This window comes from Antechinus flavipes, chromosome 3 (genome assembly GCF_016432865.1).
Source record: "Antechinus flavipes isolate AdamAnt ecotype Samford, QLD, Australia chromosome 3, AdamAnt_v2, whole genome shotgun sequence".
In the NCBI taxonomy this organism is placed as follows: Eukaryota; Metazoa; Chordata; class Mammalia; order Dasyuromorphia; family Dasyuridae; genus Antechinus; species Antechinus flavipes.
Window position 1 is genome coordinate 179,081,738 of NC_067400.1, and position 26,046 is coordinate 179,107,783.

Consider the following 26,046-nt stretch of genomic DNA (forward strand, 5'->3'; position numbering starts at 1 on the left):
TGATAGTTAGTAATTCTTCTTTTTGGAAATTGAATGTTCATATCTTTTAACTTTTTAACTTCCTAGGGCTTTAGTGATCTGTAGGAATGGCTTTGGTCATTTATTTCATTTAATTCCCTCTATATTAGATGTCTTAAATTAGATGTCAAAAGACATTTTATATATAAATTTTCTCCCAAATATCTGCCTTTTTCTTTCTAGTTGCATTAATTTTGTCCACAGAAGAGATTTTTTCCATTTCAGGCAGCTATTTGGACATTATTTTCTAATTCTACCTTTGAATAAAACATTGTTTCTAACAAAGTGGATCACTAAACACAAAACAAAACAAAATTTTGAAAAATATAGCTTCAGTGTCAAAAGGCAAGTGTAATTCCATGGACCTCTAAAATATAAAGATAAAGGTATAAATACTGTGTCTTACTGGAATATAAATTTCTTCTGCTCAAGAAGAATACAGTTCTTTTCAAACATTTTTTTTAACATTTTGGCTTTCACAAACAATATATTTAACTTTTACAATTCTTCACAATTGTTTCAAAGACATTACTACTATATTAACCAAAGTAAGTTCTGTTGGAAGTACAGTCCTTAGTTGAAAGAATAGACAATAGTTCCTAAGGAAAAAAAAAAGAACTGCTTTAAATAATGAATTTGTTCATTAATCAATAATAATTATTTTCATCTTAAAAGCTGTATCCAAAGTTTCACAAAAGGAAATAATTGAAAAGTTTTGATTAATATTCAATTTTTACACATGTGCTATATTAAATCATCTAATTTTTTGGGAAAATGTACTTTGGATTTCTTTTAATATAGACAGCTGTGCATAATTGTTTAACTATATAACACACTGAACATTCATAATATTTATTAAAAACATCACACTAAGTCAAAAAGTCATTAAATATATTTGCACAATGCTAAGAATATTAGAGAAAAAATATTCATATGAAGATAATACTGAAGCTCAAAAGATGGTCGCTTTAACTCAATCTAAATTAAGCAGTTACAGTGATTTTTGAAATAACTGGACTTTTAGTTGGTATTGAAAAGAATTGTCTTTTTTTTACTAGAAAGATCCCCTCTCCACACACACAATGCTGTTGTTTCTAGTAATAACTGAAAATACATGATTTGAGAGACAATTCTTCAAGCTTTTCATTCTTATAGAATAGTATGGATACGACTAGACAGATTTAGATTTTTTTTCTTTTTTGCAAAGATAATCAGTGGCTTAGACAGCTATAATTTCAATCAAACAGTCTGCCAAAGAAACAGAAGCTTCAATGACAGAGCAGTTATGTCCCAATTTTGGCCAAATGCCAATTTTATACACTACTTTATTTGTCCTGAGGCACTATTAAGTAAGCCTCTTTTTAGTTTAATTATACTACTGACTGAACTCAGATGAAGTAATGCACAGATAATTAAAATGGTTTGTTTTTAACAAAATTTGTTTTATAAGTCTAAGACTAAGGGAAAGCAATCAGGGACAGTAGAGAATATGAGGAAAAATGTAAATTTAACTCGGAGATTCTGGGGAAAGTGATCACTGTAGCCTATTTGAAATTAAATAGCTCCATTTTAATTTCTACTTTGCAAAATTCACTTCTGAATTTATAAGAGGAAAAACTTAATGAATATAAAAACAACAGATTAAAAGACATGATGTTTGGGTGTAACTTACTAAACTAATAGCACTATGTAGTAAGCAAGAAATATAGAAGTGTTATGTAAAAGTAACTATTGTTTTTCATTTCACTAATATGCACTGAACATTTGCCTTGTGTCTTAACACAACTGAAAATATACAAGATATGATCTTGCTCTCATGTATATACAGATTCACTGGAAAAACAAGGCAAGATACTACAATAAAACAATAGTAAATAATATAATATAGCAAAAATTTACTACTGGATTTAAAGAACCCTCAACAGCTTCCAAAGTCATCAATAGTTTGTATCAAAAGCTAATATGAAGGCTATGGGGAAACTTGCTAAATAACTACAAAAGGGCAGAGCCAAGAGGAAAATAAGGGTGAGAAGAAAGATGCCTCAACAATCTCTAGCTGAAACAAGAGATTAGAAATTGGATGTTGCAAGGGACTATTCTGGTATGGTAATAGACTAGCCATAAAAGCAAGTCAGCAAATTTGAAATGACTGAGGAAACAAAGGTTTGGGCTTCTTGAGCATATCAATTTATTAAGCAATGCATGCTAACCACATAAGAAATCACCCCAGACTTCTTCAGTTTTGCCACTGGACCACAAATATAGGGGGAGACAGATTTTTATGCATTAAAAACAACAAATCAAAAAAGACCAATTAATTTAAAAAACCAATTAATGAGAATACAAAATTAGGGAATCTACTTTCTAATTGAAGAAAAGATTAGGAGCCTTTCAAATTGGATGGGGAAGAGCAAACAGGTACAATTCCCTGAAATCAGAAAAAGATTTCCCTGTGTTTTCCAAAGGAACAGGAAACAACTGATTGGCTAATACAGAACCAGTTTTCAGATAAGACTTATGATTTGCTTGAGATTTAAGAAAAATTGTAAGATTCTTTGGATCTGACTGGGTTTCTAGATCCTTAGTTAAAGCAGGCTTCTTTAGCCATGCAAGACTAGGCTCAAACCAAAAAAGCTTTTTGAAAGTTCCCATTATTGACTAAAATTTTCTCACATGAAAGAAAGTGAAGTAAACCAACAACTAAATAGAAAAAGAACTGAGCGTTCCAATGATCTTGTGATGATGAGAGTCACCTACATCCAGAGAGATGATGGGAACTGAGTGTGGATCACAACATAGCATTTTCACTTCTTTTGTTGTGATTTACTTGAATTTTATTTTCTTTCTCATTTTTCTTCTTTTTCATCAGATTTTTCTTGTGCAGCAAGATAACTATATAAGTATGCATGCCTATATTCGATTTATACACATTTTTAACATGTTTAACATATATTGGATTATCTGCCATCTAGGGGAGTGGGTGTAGAGAAAAGGGGGAAAATTGGAACACAAAGTTTTGCAAGGGTCAATGTTGAAAAATATGCATATGTTTTGAAAATAAAAAGCTTCCAAAAAAAAAGAAAGAAAAAAGAAAAGGAATGGAGCTAACTCCAGAATTACGTCACAAGATGTAGTCAGTATGGTTATGGTTTACTCAATTCATATTACCACTTGATGTTTTAATTCCCTCACCTCTGATGAAAGGAATCTGTGTCCAGATAAATAGGGTTGGGTTGACTGGAGGCAGGCATTTTAACTCTGGACAACTCAATTGTTTGACTGTAGGATGCTTAATGCTGGTAGGGAACAAAGCAGCTCTTCCAGAGAAGTAAGTGAACCACATCACTATAGGAAAAGAGGAAGACTGAAGTTAAAGAACACTGAACCAGGAATCTAGATACCTAGTTTTGTCTGTTTCACAGATGAAATTTAATCTTTTTGGGCTTCATTTTTCCCAGCTGGATGGAGATTAATTAAATGCAGCATGGTATAGCAGAAAATTTGGAGTTAGCTTAGAGCAGATGACCAACAACATGTAGAATTAAATCTGTTCTCAATTACTGTAATGACCGCACTAGCACCCAGGACACCCCAGAATCAGCCGGAGTCAGGATAAGCAAAAGTCCTTAATCTTTATTCTCAGTCTTTAGACGCAGGATTGAACAGGATAGAAGCAGAATCTCCAAGACCACCTTCTCCCTCATCTACTGCCAAGAGTGTCTCTGGCTAGTCTTACTCCACCCCCTAGTCCCTTCTACAATCCTCTATACACCAATCATTGAGCCAGCACGGATAGTGGAAAGGATCATTTTCTAAGCATATGCCCATAGAGTATTGTCCAATCAGTAGTTAGCCTCAAGCACTCAGCAGTCCTGACCTCAGTGCATCAACCCAATAGTTTCAGCTCTCTACAAATTACCTTATAAAATATTTTAAAAGTTATAGAAACATGTATTTAAAAGACCAGAAGTTCTAAGATCGCATAGAAAATAATGAATGTGGGGGCAGCTAGATGGCGCAATGGATAGAGCACCAGCCCTGAATTCAAATCTGGTCTCAGACACTTAATAGTGTCTGACTGTGTGACCCTGGGCAAGTCACTTAACACCAATTGCCTCGGCAAAAAAAAAAAAAAAAAAAAAAAAGAAAGAAAGAAAGAAAAAGAAAAGAAAAAATAATGAATGTGAGAATGACAGATGGCCTTGAGAATTAAATCTCAAACTAAATGATTAAGCACTAAGTCATTCAAACTATTTGGTACTTATTAAAAGGAGATCATTACAACAGTTAAGATAAGCAAAACTCATAAGAAATTTAACAAAAAATAGCAAGAAGGGGAAGGATTATGGAAAGAGAGTTGAATAGGTCAGGAAATTTCAAACTTTCCATATTTCCCCCACAAACAAAACAAGAGAAAAAACTCTCTCTCAGGAAGAACAAAGAAAGATAAAAAAAAAAGACTTGGAACAGAAGCCTCCTAGGACTTCTTATCCTTCTGGGATAAGACCCAAAGAAAGACCCCAGGAATGGGGTTTAATCTATTTGAAGTCTAAACACCTCCAGATTAGCTCAATGAAACAGCAAGCAGTGAACTCTGGAGCTACTTAGGTTTGGAAAAAGCCTCAACCCAAACCACAGGACATTTTACCTCCCTGATAACATGGGGAGTCAGGAGTTCGAGTCTGGGAAGACTGAGAGAACCTCTCCTGATAAGGAACACCAAGCTTATCTGTACTGAAGCCTCTGATCAAGAAGGAACTAGCACATTAGGTGAGCGCAAAAGCAGTGAGTGGAGCAGGGATGCTGCTGGCTGTTAGCATTTAAAGGAAGGTGAAGCTTTTGGTTTAAGGTTACAGGTTAGAGAAGAGAGCTGAAGTGAAGCTAGAGGCATCATCTCACCCATCCCCAGTCCAAAGTGAGAGGTGCTTACACTAACTGTTCTCATTTAAAAAAAAAAATTAACAAAGAATTGAACCAAAGAAACTTAAGATGGGTATAGGGAAGACCAGTGAAGTGAAAAAAGCCTCTTCTACCCCAAAGAATAACTAACATTAAATAGCTACCTGTCCAGAAAAAATTTACAGAAGAACTCAAAAAGAACTTCGAAATTCAAATGAGTAAGATTGAGGGGAAAAAAAATCTGAAGAAGAAAATATAAGAATAATTGGATTACCTGAAAGTTGTGACAAAAAAAAAAAAAAAAGAGCCCTGACACAATAATGCAAGAAATAATCCAAGAAAAAAGAGATCCTTGGTGGAAAATATATAAGAATATTCTTGTCAAATTTCAAACCCCCCAGATTAAAGAGAAAATTTTACAAGAAACAAGCAAACAAAAAAGACACCCCAATTCAAATATGTTGAAGCTACAATTAGAACAGCACAGGATTTATCAGCAGCTACAATAACACACCAAAAGTTCCTGGAAAAATATATATCAACAATCAAAAGAATTAGGCCTGTGGTCAAAAATATTATATCTAGCAAAACTATGATACTGAATTTTAAAAAAGGACATTCAACAAACTTGTAGATTTTCAGGACCTCTTCTCAAACTATCTTGAACTTAATAGAAAATTGAACATGTAAGAGACAACATCAAAAATTAATTTCAAGGGATTCAAGGACAAATTGTTTATGTTTTTTACATGGAAATGTATTCCATATATTTAAGACTAACATTAATAATTGGGTAGCTCAAAAGAAAAATTGGGGCAGAGCTGAGTATCATCTGACTCCAAAAAGCAAAAATTGTAATTATACTATCCAAATGAGATGCAGAGGAAGAAATAATATAAAAGCAATGGGGGCAAGGGGAAGGCTGGTAGTTCTGAAAATCTACAACTGGAATGGGTTAAATGCTAACAATACATATATACACCATGAAGGGTATAGCACCCCCAAAATCTATAAAGAAATAAGGGGGGAAAGAATAGGACAAATTAGGATATACAAGAAAGAATAGATTTACGGTAGTGAGACTAAGTTGTGTAGATTAATAGGAAAAGAATAAAGAGAGAGGGAAAGGGTAGGATAAGATAAAATGGGGTTCCAAAGGATGTTTAGATTAAGGGATAAGGTATATAGATTAATGGGAAGGGGATAAAGAGGGAAGGAAAGGGTGGGGGGAGAAGATAAGGGAGGGATTTATAGATAGAAGGAGGTTTAAGTAATAGCAAGACAAGTTAAGAAGCAAAATTAAAATAGAAGAATTAGCAGGGATAGGAAATATACACAAAAAACAAGGATCAGGAGTAAAATTTATTAGGAAAAAAAGTAGGGTTAGTAATCATTGATCTTAGACAATGTCAAATTTAAAGATTCAATCAAGAGAAAAATCTATATATGTTAGCCATTTCAATATTGTTTTAGATATATGTTTACATATATGTAAATATGTATGTATATATATGTGTATGTACGTATGTAGATGAACAGATTGTGTATACAGATAGATGTATGTGGGTGGGTGTGAATATGTATCTATCTATGCTTAACTGTAGTCTGCTTGGGGAAACAGAGGTGAGAGACTTGTTTCTAATCTACAAGAAAGCAAAAAAAAAAAGGTGGCCAGTAATGAATATAATCTTTTCTATTACTATATATGCTTTCTTGAAATGAAAATTTGCTGTTACATATTTTGAATCCTCTTGATGTTCTACTGGGCACATGACAGTGCTTTTTTTTATTTTTTATTTTCTTCTTTCTTTTCTATTTTGTTTTTTCTTATTTTGTATTTAGTTTAAATTTTAAAAAAATTAAAAAGAAAAGAAAAAAGGAAAAAAAATCTAGCCTCTGTCTAATAAATTCATTATCATAACTTAGTAGGAAAAATCTCCCTATTTAAAAAGTCCTAAAAAGACCACATTACTCAATGGATAAAGTGGTCATAAATCATTCTCAAAAGAATGACAAATTATTAAGAATCATATGAAAAATTGTTCCAAGTCAGAGAAATGTGCATCAAAAAAAGTCTATACCAGAAACTTGGGGAAGGGACCGTCATGGAAGATAGGAATAGCTTATGTTAGCTTTTTAGTGATCTCATCAGCTCCCTAGGAATCAAAATTATTCTATCTACCTATCTAGCTCTAATTCTGTGGCTGACCTCCACTCTCCTAGCTGAAATTGCCAATCAATCCTCTCAAATTGGATATTTGGACATCTTGAGCCTAACATGCCCCAAACCGAACTCTTTATCTTTCTCCCCAAACTCTTTCTTCTTTCAAACTTTCCTAATACTGGTGAATTCAGGTTGAGATCAACACTATTTTCCCAGTCCCACAAGCTTACAACCTAAGTGTCATTGTTGACTTCTCACTTTATCTCACAACATTCTCAGCCCCTCCCCACTTCCAAACAGTTGTCAACATCTCTTGAAAACACAAACTCTTCTATATACTTCTATTATCCTGTAGAGGCTCTCATTTCCTACTTCAACAATCTGCTGTCACAAATCTCTCTCTCCATATCAGTTCAGCCTCCTTTTAGCCACCACAAGGCAAATTCCACTATGACAACTCCCTCCTACTCCCTTTCAATGCACTCCAGTGGCTCCCAATCACATCCAAGATTAAATGCAAAATCCTTTGTTTGGCATTCAAAACCAATTCAAACTCTGTAGCCCAACCCCACCCCCTCCCTCTCAGGAAATTGAGGTCCTAAGAGATTCAACAATTTGCTTAAACCCCAAGGTCAAACAGTAAGCATCAGAAGATGAATTTGAACCTAAGATGAATATGAACCTACATCTTCATACAGGTGTAGCTATGATTTTACTTAACCATTTTTCTTTGACTTCATCAGGGTTCATCATGGTGGAACACAGACACTAATTATGGTGGCATGGCATTTTCCTGCAAATGGCAATCACATTACTGTGAGTCTGTCCTTCACTCCTTTTGGAAGGCATACAAACTTGTTTACTAGATTAGTTTTGATTACAAACTTATACTAGTTTAATGGTGCTCCCTTTTACTATTGTCAGGCCAGAAAAATGTATATCCAGCTCCAACTTCAGTAAACTGACTTTTATTTGCCAACTTTGTTTCACTCAGGGCTCTTATTTATAACTGTTGAGTTCTTTCACAACAAGAGCTTTTTCAGGTCTATTGGATTTTATATTGTTAATAAATATGTATACATTCCATGTATTGATGTTGAGCAGAAACAACTTTGCAAAAGTTTTTCTACATTTTTTAGTGTTTTGACCACAGGGTGGGATGCAGGGTATATTCATGAAAAACTAAGCCAGAGCTGGCAAGCTCTTTACTGGACTGTTTTCCACCTTTGGTGGAACTCCAACTCTCACCAGTGGCTCCAAGAAACTGTAATATGCACAGTGACTACATCCTAGTAAACTGTTTCTGCCAACAGGCTAAACCAGGTGAAGGATAACAAAGGAATATCAAACCTTACAGTGAATTGGAGAGATGGAAAGGATGTCTACTCCAGAATGTGAAGACATCTTCTGGTAAAATGGGCAGATGAGAAAAACTTGTTCTGACAGCTAAGAAGGCAGATAAAGCAGGTGAAGCTGAGGAGAGTTCAGTGCTTAGTTAGACATCAAAGATACCAATAAAAGACTGCATATCTCAAGCCATTTCCAATAGTCTTAACTCTGTCCTACCACTAGACAGTGATGACTCTGGAAGAGAGAGTGAGGCTGATAACTTCATGGACTTCTGCCTTACTTAAATCCAATTTACACATGAATCAAAAGACATCACCATACTATTTTACAATTTCTACGCATCTTAAAATCCTGTGGCAATGGGCCAGTGACAAAGTAGCAGGTTCAGATACACTGAGAGTTGTAGTCAACCCTGTATAGAGGCAGCCCAGGCCATAGGGTCGTCTTCTCACTGGAAGCATCAGTGAGATTCAGCAGCCCACTAGGTGTCTGAGCAACCTTTTTAAGAATCACACTGCACCTCTGAGTGTGAGAAAGGGGCAAGAAAAGGTACTCTAAAAATGGTCTGCTTACCCAATCCTGGCTTGATTACTGAGGCAAGCAGGAATTCCATCCTGTGGTTAAAATACTAAAAAAAGTACAAAAACTTACGCAAAGCTGATGATTCCACTCACCATTGGTACATGGAATATGCAATGGTGGGTCTGCCTACCTCAAGTCTCCCCGACTCCAATCCAATCTCTACTTTGCTGTCAAACTGATCTGATGTTCGTCCTCAATTCAATCAACTTCAGGAGCTTCCTATTGCTTCAAGGATCAAATATAAAAATCCTGTTTGTCTTTCAAAGCCTTTCGTGACCTGGCCTTTTTCTACCTTTCCAGTCACAGTGGCCTCCTTGATTTTCCTTGAACAAAACATTCCATCATCTCCCAACTTAGACTATTTTCAGTAGCTACTAGTTATCTCCCACCAGAATACTCCTCAACTCTGCCTCTAAATTTCTCTGGTTCCTTTAAGTTACAGCAAAAGTCCCACATCTTACAAAATGCCTTAATTTTACAGCTTTGCTTCAGAGACTATATTCATTTCACTATACATAAATACACATACATAAATACACCTACATATACACAAATATATGTATATGTGTTGTGTATATGTGTGTGTATTTGTATGTATATATATATGTACATATATATATATTTACATACACACATACACACACACACACACACACACACACTCTATTTATGTATACTGTCTCCATAAAATTGTGGGCTCTGCAAGAGCAGGGACTGTTTTTTTTTTTTTATTTCTTTGTTTTGTTTATACTATTTTTCCTCCTTTCCTTCCTTAGCAGTGCTTGGCACCTAGTATGCACTTAATAAATGCTTATTTGCTTTTTGCCATTTTACTCATCACAGTAGCTATTCCAAACTTTTTCATGCTTCCTTAAGACTTCTTTGGCATACTCTCTCCTACTCATCTGGTCCTCAGCTAAGGACCTTGATTCATACTTAAAAAGAAAAAATTGAAGTCATTTACTGAAAAGTTCCCAATTCTTCCCTTGTCTTCTCACATCACTCAGACATCTTTTCCTACTATACTCTTTCTCACATAAAGAAGTGGTCTTCCTTGCCAAAGTAAACAAATCCCCTTTACATACCTTGATTCCATCTCCAGCAGATTGCCTCTATGCTCTCCTTAATTTTTAATCTCTTCCTGGTATGGCCTACAAACACTGTATCTTCCTTATCCTTAAAGACCCTACACTTGAATTATCCCTTTGCAATACTACTTAAAGTCACTTATAGCAGATGCTTTTACTGTCTATCTTCTTACTTGCTTCAAAACCCTTCAAATCTGGCTTCTAACTGAATTAAACTAAAACTACTCTCTCCAAAGTTAGCAATGTTTGCCTAGTCTAATGGACTGGCTAACGGAGGTTTTCAATCTCATCCTTTTTGCCCTCATTATAGGGCTTCCTTACTCTTACAGTACTTTCTTCTTTTTAGGTTTTTATGGCAATACCCTTACTTTTCCCTCTATGTTTGACTACATCTCAGTTTACTGGATCTTCCATTAATATTGGATGATCCTCAAGGCTATATCCTGGTATATAGATACCAGATATAGAAACTTATCATTTCTCTGTCAAAAGAAGTTTTTATTCTGGGGTCTGTAAACTTGCTTCTTTTCAAATTTTGATAGCTATTTCATAGGGTTCCTTTGTAACCCTATGTTTTTATGTATTTAAAACATGATTCTGAGAAGGAGTCCACAGGCTTCACCAGATTGCTGAACAGGTTCATGACACCCAAAAAAGTAAAGAATCCCTGCTCTCACCTATCACACTTGATGATTTTATTGTTCTCATGGATTCAATTATTATCTCTAAATTACAGATTATATGCCCAGCCTAGATTCTAGTCCTGAGTTCTAGTCAATATCTTCTTTTCTACTAACCCCTTTCCTTCAACCAACTTTCATATTATTACAGAAGGTACTAGAACCACAATGTCAATTCTTCACAGACATTCACTCTACATAGCCAATCCATTACTGCCAAATCTTGTTATTTCATTCACAACATGTCTGATACAAATTTTTTTCTTTCTTTCTATTCACACAATTATCACCATTGTATAGGCTCTCCACAGAGACTGATAACCTTCTGACCTGTTTCTGACTTTCACCTCTTTTTCAGTAATCTAGTGGTCTCCGGTCTCCAGGAGTCAACACATTAATGCTGAACTTAGCAAAGATATCTGATTATCATAGTACAGGGTAGCCCAGACTCAAGTGATCCTCTACGTAATAAGGATAAGTGTACCACTACAACTGACCTCAAAGACTTTCTCATTGTTCTATTTCATCTATTCCCTATTCCAATGTGTGTGTTGTCTTGAAAAGGTCTGGTCTTGTTACTGTCTTTCAAGGTTCAGTTCAACATCCAGCCTTTTTTAGTCTTCCTGCCTCCATTTCAACTCTTAAGATTACCTTCCTTTTGTACTGTATACAAGTAGTATGTACACAGTTATTTGCATGTTGCTTTCCCTATTAAAATGTGAATTACTTGAAAGCACAGACTGTGTGTTTACTTTTCTTTGTATCTTCTACATTTAGTACTTTCCTGGCACATAATAAACGCTTATTAAATGCTTGATAACTGACTGGAGATGATATAGAAAGCTATAAAATGACAACAGTGAATGAGGATGTTATTCCGCACAGAAGATTGTTTCTAACTAAGCCAGATATTAAAACATTGAGAAAGGCAAGAAATTAGATGGAAAATCACAGATGAGGTTGGATGTCAGTGACCTGTTTAGTTCTAAAGGTGACATCTCAGTTCATTTTGCAAAGGAAAAAGTGAAATACTGAAGTTTTATCTTTTAATTATACTGGTCTGTGTTTCTATCATTCAATTTGAAAGTGAAAGAATAAATAACAAAGATAGCTTCTCAAGAAATATTATTAAAAGGTAAGATACCGTATAGGGTTGTGCTGGTGAGGGAAGAGTATTCTGGTCCAGGGGGAACAGCCTTATGTGCCCTATCCAAGAACAATGACACAGGTGATGTGATTGTGGCTTATTCTTCCAGACTAAAAGGGGCAAGAAGAAAGGAGAAAATAGTCCATCCTTAAGGCAAAGAGAAAGCTGTAGAAAAGGTGTCAGGAGAGAAGAGTGAAGTGAAGAATGGCCGAAGCATTCCTAAAATAGTGTGCATGGAGAAAATGTCACCAATCAGGAAAGCAAGGGTACTGGGAAGGGACTGCTAAATATGTGTGGATCAAAACTCCCACATATCAAATAAAAGGGAAGCTGGAAAGGACCTGAACATCCAGATGAGATGGCCCTTGGTAAAGCCAGACTTTGGCAGGAAGACTACAAAAAAAAGCACTTTCCCACTGAAAACAGCTTTGGATCATTTTGTTGAACTAGCTAAATTTAGATAATCCAATAAAAGAAAAAAGCAGCACTTTTATTATCCAAACTCTTAGGACTCTGAAAACCAAAAAATAAGGCATCTCAACAGGAAAATATTCTTGCAAAACTAACTAAAAGAACATGTTTAAAATCAGAATGACTACCAAGTATGTAAAAAAAAAAAAAAACCTATTATAAAGGCAGTGCTTGAATCTGTCTCAGGCTAAACAGCATGATTTCTTAAGAAAATTAAATATCAGAAAAGCTTAGTTGCTTTGTTAGATTCAGAGAACCAAATAAGAATTCAGTGCTTCGGGAATAGTGTACACTACAATATGGACACTGAAATATATCTATACCTATATTTAGATTACAACTAGCAGAACATATTCAAAAAGTTTAGTCCAGTCATTCATTCTAGCCTTGAATTCTTAGAGTATGTGTCTGTATATGTAGTTTTTATATAACCTGTTTTCCACAATTTATCCCTTCTACTGTTCCAAGAAAGCAAGAAATTTTTTTTAAAGATTTAAAATTTTAATTTATTTTTTAAAATTTAAAAAGAAAAAAAAAAACCTTTCTTCAAATCCAACATATCCTTAGACTGATAAAAAGAATTTATCTAAAACCATCAGCAAGGATTATTTGTAATGGGAATAAACTACAGGCTTGCCCAGTAAGATCAGGTATGAAATGAGGCTGCCCATTATCACCAGTATTAGTCAATATTGTACTGGAAATCCTAGCAAGAAGAGAAGAAAATGAATTTGAAGGAAGAGGAAATGAGTTGATAAAACTATCTTTTTGTAAACACTATGATGAGATTCTTGGAAAATCCCAAAGATTCAACTAAAAAGTTAGGTGAAACAATTTTAGCAAAGTAGTGGGATATCATCATCCTGTAAATTCATGTATATTATCAGCTTTCCTATATATCACAAACAAAACTCTGCAAGATAGTAAAAAATTACCACATTAAAAATAACTCAAGATAGTATAAGATACCTGGGAATACACCTGCAAAAACAAATCCAAGAACTATATAAATGATTTTTTTTTAAAAAAAGAGATTTAAATAATTGGAAAGTTATGGGTAGGCAAAGCCAAAATAAGTGAAAATTTTACACAAACTATATATTCAATGCCATCCCAATTAAATTATTCCCCCAAAAAGTATCTTACTGAATTACAAAAAATAATAAAAAATTTCATTAAAAAAAAAAACCAAGGAAATAATGGAAAAAGTATAATGGAAGGAGATATAGCAGTACCAAATCTTAAACTGTATATATAACATTAATGATCAAAATTATTTGGTACTGGCTAAGAATGGAAAGGTAGATTAGTGGAATAGAACAGACATCCAATTTACCCTCAAATAAATATAACTTTGCATTTGAGAAGTGTAAAGATTTAAGATTTTGGGATAAGAATTCATTATTTGGTAAAAAATTGTTGGAAAAACTGGAAAGCAGTATGGCAGAAACTGGACATGAGCTAATATCTCACACCAAGATAAAATCAAAATGGATACATAACCTAGATATAAAGAGGGATTTTACAGGAAAATTACATGAAATATTTTATTTATCAGACATAGAAAATCAGATCTAAAATGGATAATTTCAATCATATTAAATAAAAGATTTTCATGCAAATAAAATATAATCAAAATTGGGAGGAAAGCAGAAAGTTGGGGGGAAATTTTATACACAGTTTATCAGATAAAGATCTTATAACTAAAGTATATAAAGAACTTTCTCAAATCTATAAGAATATGAGTCACTACTCGATTAATAAATGGCCAAATAATATGAATATGCAGTTTTTCCAGTGAAGAAATCAAAACAACTTCCAGTTTTCCAGTGAAGAAATCAAAACAATTTCCATTCAAAAATAAAAATGCTCTAATCCATAATTGATGAGAGAAATTCAGATTAAAACAACCTAAACATATTTTATACCCTCCCAAACTGGCTAAAATGATAAAAGGGAAAAAGGATAAATGTTGGAGAAGGTGTAGAAAATTGTGAACAGATCCAACCATTTTGAAAAGCCATCTGGATCATTCCCAGAGAGTTACTAAACTACCTTTGATCCAGCAATACCACTACTATTGCCAAAAATGATTAGGGAAAAAAGGAAGAGAAGCTATATGTTTTTAAATGTTTATAGTTGCTCTCCTAGTGGTAGCAAAAATACTGGAAAATGTAGGGGTGCCCATCACTAGGGGAATGGCTGAACAAGTTGTGGTATATGATTGTGATGAAATATTACTACGCTATAAGAAAAGATGAGCTCAATGATTTTAGAAAAATGTGGAAAGATTCTGCATGAAATAACAAAGAGCAAAATGAGCAGAACCAAGAGAACACTGTATAAATTAAAAAGCAATATTATTTTAAGAACAACTTTAAAAGATTAAGTTTTTTCCTTATACAATTATCTTTTTTATTGTACTGTTATGTTATGGATGTTTCATTCCATAATTTTTTTTTTAAAAAGAGGAAACAAAAGAAAAAAAAAAGCTCACATACATAAACAAAATCAAATATATCAAAAAAAGTCTAACAACATATACAGTGTTACATACTCATAGTCCCCCACCTCTGCAAAGAAGATATGGAAGTGCCTTATCATAGTGATTCCTTAGTCTGGCCCAGAATGCTAGTATCCTCACTTCCTTATTGAAGTAGAATGTTGTCCCATATATTATTGCTCCCTTCCTGTCAAGCTGGTACTGAGATCCTCCAGAGAGCTAGTCCAGACATTACATTTGGTGTTCAAAAACAGGCCCTTGGAAAGCAGGGTACAAAGCAGCTCAATTGAGGCAATCAGCAAATTCAGTTAAGGAGAACCCGTGACCAACACAGGGTAAGTATGAAAATATGAAAACAGGCAAGAAGGAAGATTTGGTAAGAGCTAATTTAATCATTTTCATTTTTCAGTTGAAATGGGGCAAGTACTAATAAAAGGGCCTTCCTCCCGAGGGAAGTATAAAGCATACTTCATTAGGTTAATAGAGAAGTAAAGTTTCTTTGTAACTCAGAAGCAGATCACTGAGTTCTCAGATGCTCTGGAGTGCACTTGGCTCTCTAAGGAAGAAAGTTTGGAGCCAGTGATGTGGAAGATAGTGGGATAACAACTAACTGAATACAATGGGATAAAACTGGCATTAAGAAATCCCACCTATGAAAACTAGGATACTAATGCATTGTTGGTGGAGTTGTGAACAGATCCAACCATTCTGGAGAGCAATTTGGAACTATGCTCAAAAAGTTATCAAATTGTGCATACCCTTTGATCCAGCAGTATTACTACCGGGCTTATATCCCAGAGATATCAAAGAAGGGAAAGGGCCCAACATGTGCAAAAATATTTGTGTTAGCTCTTTTTGTAGTGGCTAGAAACTAGAAACTGAATGGATGCCCATCAATTGGAGAATGGCTGAATAGATTATGGTATATGAATATTATGGAATATTATTATTCTGTAAGAAATGACCAGCAGGATAATTTCAGAGGCCTGGAGAGAGACTTACATGAACTGATGCTAAGTGAAATGAGTAGAACCAGAAGATCACTATACACGGCAACAAGACTATATGATGATCAATTCTGATGGACATGGCTCTCTTCAACAATGAGATGATTCAAACCAGTTCCAATTGTTCAGTGATGAAGAGAGCCATCTACACCCAGAGAGAGGACTGTGGGAACTGAATGTAGTTCATAACATAGCATTCTCACTCTTTTAGTGTGGGGTATCAAGCAAGGAAATATGAGGAAAAAAACAAGCATTATTTTTTTGGTGGCCATAGCCATGGAAAGTATAGGATGTGGGATGGAGCTAAGGAAGTCCTTTATAGTATTTTGTTGATTCATGTTGTTTGTTACTGCTCTAGGAAGTTTGAGAGGCATGGTGAGTTGGGTGGTAAGGTAGATAAGGACTGCATTGAGAAGTTTGACAGGCATGGCACTTCTCAGTTTCTCACTGCCTTCACTTCTGCCTAAGTCCATGGGATATCCTCTGCTTCCTCATCCTCCTCCTTCAACTCCACCTTCATGGACGGAAGAGTCGGAAGAGCAATGACACCATTAGCAGTTAGGATTACTTACTATTGAGCAATTTGGCTTTTTAGGCAGGGCTGCTGATGAAGGCCTGCCAGCCCTTATACTTATCCGCATATAATGGAAAGTTGATACACCGGTGTGGGTGGAACAGTGCCCCTTAACCAGTGAAAAAATTCAGGCCTTATGAGATATAGTACTTGACCAAGGACACTTACAACCTTCTCTAAGTCTCTGGAATTCTCCTGTATTTGCTGTAAAAAAGAAATCTGGAAAATGGAGGATGTTGACTGATTTGAAAAAAGTAAATGAACAGATGGAAACTATGGGAACTCTTCAGTCTGGGCTTCCATCTCCTATTCAATTGCCTAGGGAATGGCCTCTTTGGATTATAGACATTAAGGATTGTTTCTATTCTATACCTCTGATTAAGGAGGATATGAAAAGATTTGCCTTTTCAATGCCCAGCATTAATTCAGCTTAGCCTTATAAAAAGATTTAAATGGACAATTTTGCCACAGGGAATGAAAAATAGCCCTACCGTGTATCAAATGTATGTGGCTGTTGCTCTTACTCCAGTAAGAAAAGCATTTCTAAAACTTATGTTATGTTTAAAGTTATAAGTTAAGTTATTATCTTGGGATGTGCACCTGAGGAGCAAATGTTACAAGTATGCCTACAAAAAAAATGCCTTCAAAAAACCATAGAAACACTAAGGAATTACCAATTGTATATAGCCCCAGAAAAAATTCAAAAGCATGTTCCTTTTCAATATTTAGGATGTAAAGTATATCCCAAGGTATTTATGGTACAAAATCTTTCTTAAGTACAGAGAAGATGGACACCTTAAATGACTTTCAAAAATTGATAGGAGATACCCAATGGATGCATCCAGTGTTAGGTTTAACTATTTATCAATTACAACCATTGTATGACATTTTAAGTTAAAGCAAACAATGCTTTAGACTCCACCAGCTTGTAAAAGCCCAAGAGGCTCTGAGACAGGTTGAATTGGCTTTATCCAATATGGCTGAAAGAGTCACTCAAAAACCCTTAGAAATATCAGTTTTTGCTACAAAAGAGGCAACTACAGCAGTCCTTCATCAAGGAGACAGTGTGATTGAGTGGGTGATCCTCCAAGTATAACCAGACCAAAGCCTTATTCATTAACCAATGCTTGTGGCTAGAATCTTATTAAAGGCCATTAAACAGGTAGTACAGTTATCTGGGATAAGACCTAACAAGATATATACCTTTTATACCAATGAAAAAATTAATGTATGCAGTGAAAACAGCCCAGACTGGCTAATTTTAGTGGCCACAATTCCAAATTTTATACACAGGTCTCTATTAAAGATAACCCAGCTAATACATAATTGGCCATGGATTTTTGAAGAAAAGGTTTTTAAGGTTCCTCTTAAAGGACCAACCATCTTTACAGATGCTTCCAAACATAACATTTGTGCTGTATATTCTCCTGACTTAGCTATAAAAAGAATAGTTAGAACTTCCTCCACTCAACAGAATGAGTTGTATGCAATTATGTTAGCTCTTGATTATTATCCAGGAGATGTAAATATATCTGATTTGGCTTATTCAGTAGGTGTGGAACAAAGAATTGCCACAGCCCAAATAAAATTTGTAGCCTTTAACATATATCAGCTTTTTAAAGAACTTCAGGAGCAAGTGAGAAACCATCCAGGTAAATACTACCTCTTGCACCTTTACTCTCATAATGGTATTCTAGAAACTTGGTTTTTTAATGAAAACTCAAAGGCAGATTGCCTTCTCACCATGTTAGCTAACTCTCCTCTATTTCAGGCAGCCCAAGAATCTCGTTCTAAATATCATCAGGCTTCACAAGTTTTATATCTGCAGTTTGGGATAACAAAAGAGGAAGCTAGGAACATAGTAAAAGCCTGTAGAGCTTTCCTTCCTTTCCACGCTCCTACGCTCCCTCCAGGGAAGAATCCTCATGGTTTGAAGCCCAATGAAATTTGGTAGATGGATGTGACCCATTATAAATCTTCTGGTCATCTGTCTTTTATCCATGTTATAGTAGACATCTTTTCAGGATTTACTTTTGCAATACCAGCAACAAAAGAAATGTCCCAGATGGTCGCTGAATTCCATATACAGGCCTTTGCAATTATGGGATGCCACAAGCAATAAAAACAGATAACGAACCTGCATGTACTTCTAAACATTTTGCACATTTTTGTACAAATCACATCAGATTTCACATACCACTGGCATATCCTTCAATCCTCAAGGACAGGCAATAATAGAGAAGAGAAATAGAGATATCAAGACACTCTTCCAAAAACAAAAGAAAGGGGAAGCCAAAGGTAACCCTAGAGAATTTCTAAACTTAACCCTTTATACTACTAATTTTTTTTTATTTTTGATGAAGATGCACTGGCTCTGACAGAGAGGTTTCAGAAACCACTTAAAGGCCAGTGTCCCTTGCAAGCAGCTCTGGTATCTTTAGAAAATCACCAAGTGATGTGGAGAGATCTGGAGAGTGGTGAATGCAAGGAACCACAGACTAATACCTTGGGGCAGAGGTTTTGCTTGTTTCTCTACAGATGGAGAAGGAATCCAATAGGTGCTAATAAGCCTAATCCACCTTGTCCTTTGGAGAGAGATGGAAAAAGAGAAGACCCTCAAGATGAAGGAGAAGACACGAGAAACATCGGGTGGTTCCATCTTTGACTATGTCCATCACTGAAAGAACATGTTAGGTAACCCAATGTGTATGGCAATTCACTAATGAACATTACCATGACTATAAAAATAATTAATGAGACTGATGCAGGACTTCAAAACCTGCAGGAATCATTGAATTTCTTGACACATGAAGTGATGGACAATGGATTGGCTTTGGACTATCTCTTGGCTACTGAAGGAGGTGTATGTATGGTTGTGAATTGATAGTTACTTTGTATCCCTTCCTTCTGAGACTCATGGAAGTCTTTTATAGTATCTTGTTTATTCACAGTGTTTGTTATATTACTACTTGCTTGTGTGATTTCTCCCATGCTGATGGATTTACCCACTGATATATACCTGCTTCAATTAAAACAAAAGAAAGGGAGTGATGTAGAGGGCCACAGATAGTGGGGAACCTGGATGAGATATAAGACCCTTTAGTCCAGTAAAAAGGAACCCTGATGATAATGTCTGGTCGACTCCCCATCTCTCTTAAGAGTTCTCAGCCTTCCTGAAAAGTCAGGGGGCGGTGACAACCTGTGTGGCATGCAGTGAGTTATATTAGGGTATATAAGGCTGAGACAATTTGGAATAAATAAGACTCTATGTTTGACCATCCCGATGAGTTCTGCTTCTCTACTCTTCTTCTAAGATCAAGGACTTGAGCTAGTACTGATATCCACCAGAGAGCTAGTCCAGACATTACATTTAACCATTCAGTTTCATGTAAACAAATATTAGTATTACATGGAAGAATGGTGTAGGGGCAGGGTTAGTTAGGTAATAAAATGGATAGAGATTAAGGCCTGGAATTAGGAAGATTCATCTTTCTGAGCTCAAAATCCAGTCTTAAGACACTTACTAATTGTCCAGGGCAAGTCACTTAACTCTGTCTCATTTCTTCATCTATCAAATAAGCTAGAAAGGGAAATGGCAAAACATTTCAGTATCTTTGCTAAGAAAATACCAAATGGATCATGAAATATTAGTCACAATTGAAAATGACTGAATAAGGCACAGGAAAAAGAATAATGGATCGGGACCAGAGGACCAGGATTCCCAAGTGCAACCAGAACCAGATTAAAAATGTAATGAGGGGGGCAGCTAGATGGTGCAGTGGATAAAGCACCAGCCTTGGAGTCAGGAGGCCTTGAGTTCAAAGTGCCTCAGGCACTTAACACTTATTAGCTGTGTGACCCTGGACAAATCCCTTAACCCCTATTGCCTTGCCCAAAACTTTAAAAAGTATGATGAGGAAATATTTAACATTTTTAACATTTTTATATATATATATTTGAACAGATAATGTTAATGTGGTTTTCTATGTCAATATGCAGCCAGCAACAATGATTATACATAGTTTAGTGGCCAAGAAAACCCCCAAGGTTACTTTCAGCTCTAAATTTATGTTCCTATGTATATAGCACTCTTCTAGACACTGAAAATAGAAAGGTCTAAGATATAGTCCATGCCCCTGCAAAACTTAAAATCTAATTAAAAAGATAAGGCATATGCCTAAAAGATAACTACATAAAGCATATCTTTTAGAGGAACTGCATTAATTTAAAAATACCTGGAACACAGCTGCCAGTAAATGCTTGTTGACTAATGTGAGGAAGACTAGTACTGACACTTTTTATGTGTGAAGACAAAGGAAATGAAGAGTAATGTGGTCAAATAAAATTGGGAATTATAAACCTATATATATCAAAGATTGGCACTAAATTGCCCAGTGTCTCTTCAAATACAAATTATGTTATCACAACAAAAACATGCAGTTTCTCTTCTAAAAAGTTCAGAAGCTGCCAAGTCAGTTCTAAAAGCAGTCAGAATTTCAGAGAGGAAATGTATTTAGATCATGGTTTCAGTTATGTACCCAGCTGTCAAACAGCTTTTCCAAAAAGGGAAAAAAAAAAGGAGTGGCAACATAGTTGTTATATGCCTTAAGAGTCAGCTTTTTAGTACATTAAATGACATTTAATCTGCCATTATTGATAGTAGATTAGGAATCTTCATGACAAACCAATGTAGAACAGATTGAATTCAATTCTAGCTTGCCCAATACAAAGTATTCCCAAGTAGGTTATATCTATTTCTTCCAAGATGAAAAAATAGTCCTTATTTTCACTGTAAAAGTAATTTGTTTCACTCATCTGTTTTGAAATCTGTTCATTTTTATAAAAATTGTTATTGATGTTTTTAAAAATCAAAACCACTTTCCTGTACCCACTTTCCCCATAGAATTTCCTTTTATGACAACATAGTTGAGTCAAATTGACACCACCTATCCAGAAATTCAAGATGATAGCTTTTAATATATATTTTTTCATTATTGTGATCATTGTGCTTATTATCTTGCTTACATAAGTAGTTTACTATTCTTGGGAATCAGGGAATCTTAAGCTCAGATTCAGTCTCAAATATCTACTAGTTGTATAATAGTAAGTATATTATTTAAACTGTTAGTCTGTTTTCTAATCTGAAAACCGCGCATCATAATAATAGCACTACTTTAAAGTATTACTGTGAAGACAGCACTACATACATGTTACTGTTGTTATTTATATAAAACTTCCTAAGTTTCTTCAAATTTTTCATATATGATAATGTAAAGGGCTGAATCTCTGAGCAGATGCACTTGGATAACTGAGCATTTAAGGCTAATTACCAATTGGACAATACTCTATTAGTATTTGCTTGGAAAATGGCCCACCCCACCATTCTGTGCGGGCTCAATCTGTTGGGATATATAGAGAGAAGGAGGAGGGATAAAAGGACAGAGTAACAAAGGCAGAGTGACTCCTGACCGGATTCCTTTCGCCATCTCTCTCACTTCGTGTTGCCATTCCTCTCACATCCAAAAACAATAAAAAGGACTTTTGCTGATCCTGACTCCAACTGATTCTAAAGTATCCAGGATGCTAATGTGGTCATCACACAATAATAACCCATTACATTCTTTTGTCACAACTTGTTCATCCATTTAACCAATCAACAAACATTAACTGAGACCTATGTATCAAACACTGTGCTTGGTGCTAGGGAAAAAAACAAAAACTAAAGTTCTTGCCCTCCGTAAGCTTACATTATAATGTGAGAACAACCTGCACATGTACAAAATAGAAAGAGAATTTTGTGAGAAAGGGCACTAGCAGTTGGGTATTAGAATTCTTACAAGGCGCTAAGTCACTGGAATTGATAGAGACAATAATTATCTAATTTAGCATGATATTTAACAGTTCTCTAGTTCACTAATGAACTTAGTACTTATTAGAGTTCACACCTTTAAGATTCACACCTTTAAGAGAGCATATATAAGCTAGGAGCCTTAACCATGATTGAGTCCAGGATATTCACAAGTCTAAGAGACAAGCCCACTCTCTGAGGCGGAGTCAGATTTATTCCATATTCCACCTTTGTGCTGGCTGGAGACTCGGAGGAAGCTAGAGGCTGAAGCTGGAGAGGCAAAGGATTAGTGGGCAAGAGCTCTCGGGAACCAAGGAGAGAGATAGGCCTCTAAGAAAGCTAACTGGGCTCAGGAAGGAGACAAGACTTAAAAGGAAACAATAAAGGATTCGGACTTTAACTCCTGTCTGCATTAGGGATGATTATTATACTAAACTGAAACTAAGGCTGTCTCCAGAAGCCCTTCAAGAAACTTGCTCTCAGAGAACATTATATTTTAGAGAAGAGACTATTACAGCTGAAGATATGAAAAAGACTTGTAAATGGATTAGCTGAATTTTTAAGAGAAAAGGAGATTCTAGGAGCCCAGAGTGAGATGAAAATGCATTTTAGGCATGGATGAAAGGCACCAAGATGGAAGATAAGACATTCTTTGGGGGAACGCAAGAAGCCTAATCTGGCTGGATAAGAAAGAGAAGGAAGGGAAATGAAATATAACAGTGTTACAAAGGTAGGTTGAAGTTGGGAAGTAAAAAGCTTTAAAAGACAAAGAAGGGAATTTATATTTGATACTAAAGACAATCACTGGAATTTATACTTAAGAGTAATATATTTAAATCTAAACATTTGGAAAATCATGTCAGCAGATGAAAAAACAATAGAATAATTGAAGTAGAAAGACCAATTGGGAAATTACTAATAGTCCAGACAGATGATGTAAGTGACTCAGTGGCAACATGACAAGCAAAGTGAAGAGATACAGGAGATGTTGTAGAGAGTGACTTTGACAGAAATAAATAAGTTTCAAGGAGATGGCCAAATTGGAGTTGGCAGGGAGGAGAGGAAGAAGAGATAAAACTATTTTGGACATGAGCTTGAAATACTTATGGGACATGCAGTTTCAAACATCTAAAACGAAAGAGAGGAATGTGACAATCACCTTATCAACAGGCAATAGACTATGGGGACATAAATTCTCAAAAAGTAAATAATCCATGTCCTCCAAGAGCAGCTTACATTCCAAAGAAGAACTAGAACTAAATTTACAGTTCCTTGAAGACTGGGAATATTTTTGCTTTTTTCTTTGTATCCTCAGTACTTATAAATGTCTGTTCATTGACTGATAGTAAAGCACATTGTTAAGAGCTGGTAGTAAAATGGCTCAATGTCCCACCCCTTTCTTTTCTCTTTCCTCGTGCTCCTCTCTTCTCAGCTCTTCTCATTCTAATAGGCTGATCTATATTATGTGCCAGCCATTTTACTAAGCAGTGGGGATACAAAAAAAGAAGGCATAAAAAAAACAACACACCAATCTTGTTCTTAAGGTACTCATATTTTAACATGGGAGACAACATACCAATATGTTTGAACAATACACACACACATACACAAAATACATTAAAGATAGTCTCAGAGGAAAGGCACTAAGATTAAAAGGATTGGGAAAAGATTCTTGCTGGAGATGAACTTTAGCTGAAATCTGAGTAAGACAGGAAAATAAAAAAGTATAGATAAGGTAGGAGAGATTTCCAGGAATGGGGAACAAGCAATGTTGTGTTCTAGAAATAAGAATGCCTGCCACTGGATCATGGAGGACAGGAAGGTTAGATCTGAAAAAAATAGGAAGAAGGAAGGCTATGGAGGGCTTTAAAAGCTAAATGAAAGTTTTTTAATACTGGATCTTGGGGACAAAAGGGAGGCAACTGAGTTGACTGAATGGGGGGGCGGGGAGGGCTTGAGGAGGAGTTGAGAATGGTCAGAACTGCTCTTTAGGAAGGTCAATTTAACAGCAGGGTAGAGGATGGGATGGAATAGAGAAAAACTTAAGGGAGGGAAACCATCCAGTAAGCTACTGCGAGCTCAGACTTAAGATGAAGAGGGCCTGTACCCGAATGGTAGCAATGTCACAAGAAAAAAGGGGACATATTCAAGAAAAGTTGAAGTATAGAGTTTTAAAGTACAGGAGTGGCATATCCTTTTCTGTCCCCAACCTTGGTTCTGGCCCATTTTACATCCTTCTTAGTGATAATGGCCAAGGTCACATAGCAGTTAGTGGTGGAGACAGAGTTGTTTCTCTTATTCTCCTCACACATGAATCATGTTTGGAATAATTCACAGTTCCACTAGTAGTGGATCAATGTGCCTGCTTACATTCAGGCCCTCCAACTTTAGTAATTTTCATTCTTTTTTCGGTCTACCTACATATTAAAAAAAAAAAGTTTTGGGTTTTTTCCCTCAGAGGGACAGATGGGAGGGAGAGAAAATAAATGCTTTGTAAATTGGAAACAGGAAAATGTAATAAACAATAATAAAATATGATATATTGTTTGTTTTTGCTATGCCTGATATATGATAGGGGCTTGATATATGCTTAGTGAAAGACCGGTGGCTTTTATAATGTTATTATAAAATAAAACAATACAATAAAAATTAAAATATGAAAAAATAAGAAAAAAAAATCATCAGAAACTTTTGCCTCCATCCGGCATGTGTCTCTATCTAAAAGTCTTCAACTCACAGCGAACCCAGACAACTGAACATCAGCAACAGTGAAAACCTGGGCAGCACTCACTAGTGTAGTGACACGTCTCTTTCCCGCCTCCTTCCAGACAACTAAGAACACAAGGGGGAGAAGGAAATCGGGGCGGGGTTATCCGGGGAGGGGCGGAGCGAAGAACGAGGACCAAACACCCTCCTCGCGCGCCATTTCCCCGCCTCACGCGCTGCGGCGTGCAGGAAGGAGGAAGATCCTGAGGCCGAGTCCACATTTCCCCACGCCCCTTGCTCTATGTCCCCGTGACTCTCCCTTTCCTTCTCTTCTCCAGGGATTACCTGGGTCCCACATGCCGTTCGCTGCTCAACTGCTGCTGCTTTCCAGGCGACTAGGCTCCGAGCCAGTCCACTCCTACTGCGAGTAAAAAGAAAGCTAGTGACCGTGGCGGTGAAAGGCGCCCAGGGAGCCGCCATGTCTACCGCGGGAAGAAAAGAAAGGGGAGGAGTCGGTCTCCTGCGCAGGTGCCGAGTGGGAGGTATATTCTTTTGCGCTCGTTGACGTCGCGAAAGAAATCAAGCAATCACGCATGCTCATTAGAAAATGCTCTGTGGAGGTTTGTTCTTTTCTGCACGTCAGTGATTGGCTGGGTAATAGGGGAGGGCGCTGGGTGTTCTGTGCCGGCTTCCTGGCGTGGATCCGGACTTTGGTTGAATTTTAGAGTGTAGCCAACCACTAGCAGCACCTTCAACCTGGTGTATGCTCCCGGCCATCCAAGTTTTTCAACTAGGGTTTGGCCCCAAAGGGGGCGAGCTTCTGACCTCTTGTCCTTAATAACTTTTCTCTTTGCTATATTCCAGGCATTGCTAAGGAAGGCAAAAGACAAATCTGATGGAGACACAAATCCAAAAGGACCTTTACTGATCGATCGTCCGGCCCATCTTCTACTTAAGCCAATTCTCTTAATTTCAACTATACCAGGATGTAACATTGTCCACTGCCACC

At 36.1% G+C, this 26,046-nt stretch overlaps 1 protein-coding gene across 1 annotated transcript in view; it reads right to left on the reverse strand.

Moving 5' to 3' along the window:
* The window catches only part of MRPS9 (mitochondrial ribosomal protein S9), a gene marked incomplete at its 5' end in the record, with an annotated part of 91,164 nt that extends 65,551 nt beyond the window's left edge, over positions 1 to 25,613 (reverse strand). Inside the window, one exon of the mRNA XM_051990552.1 lies at positions 25,383 to 25,613. Within this exon, the coding sequence (XP_051846512.1) occupies positions 25,383 to 25,613 (231 nt within the window). The remainder of the gene's footprint in view (positions 1 to 25,382) is intronic.
* Between the last annotated feature and the right edge of the window lie 433 nt (positions 25,614 to 26,046).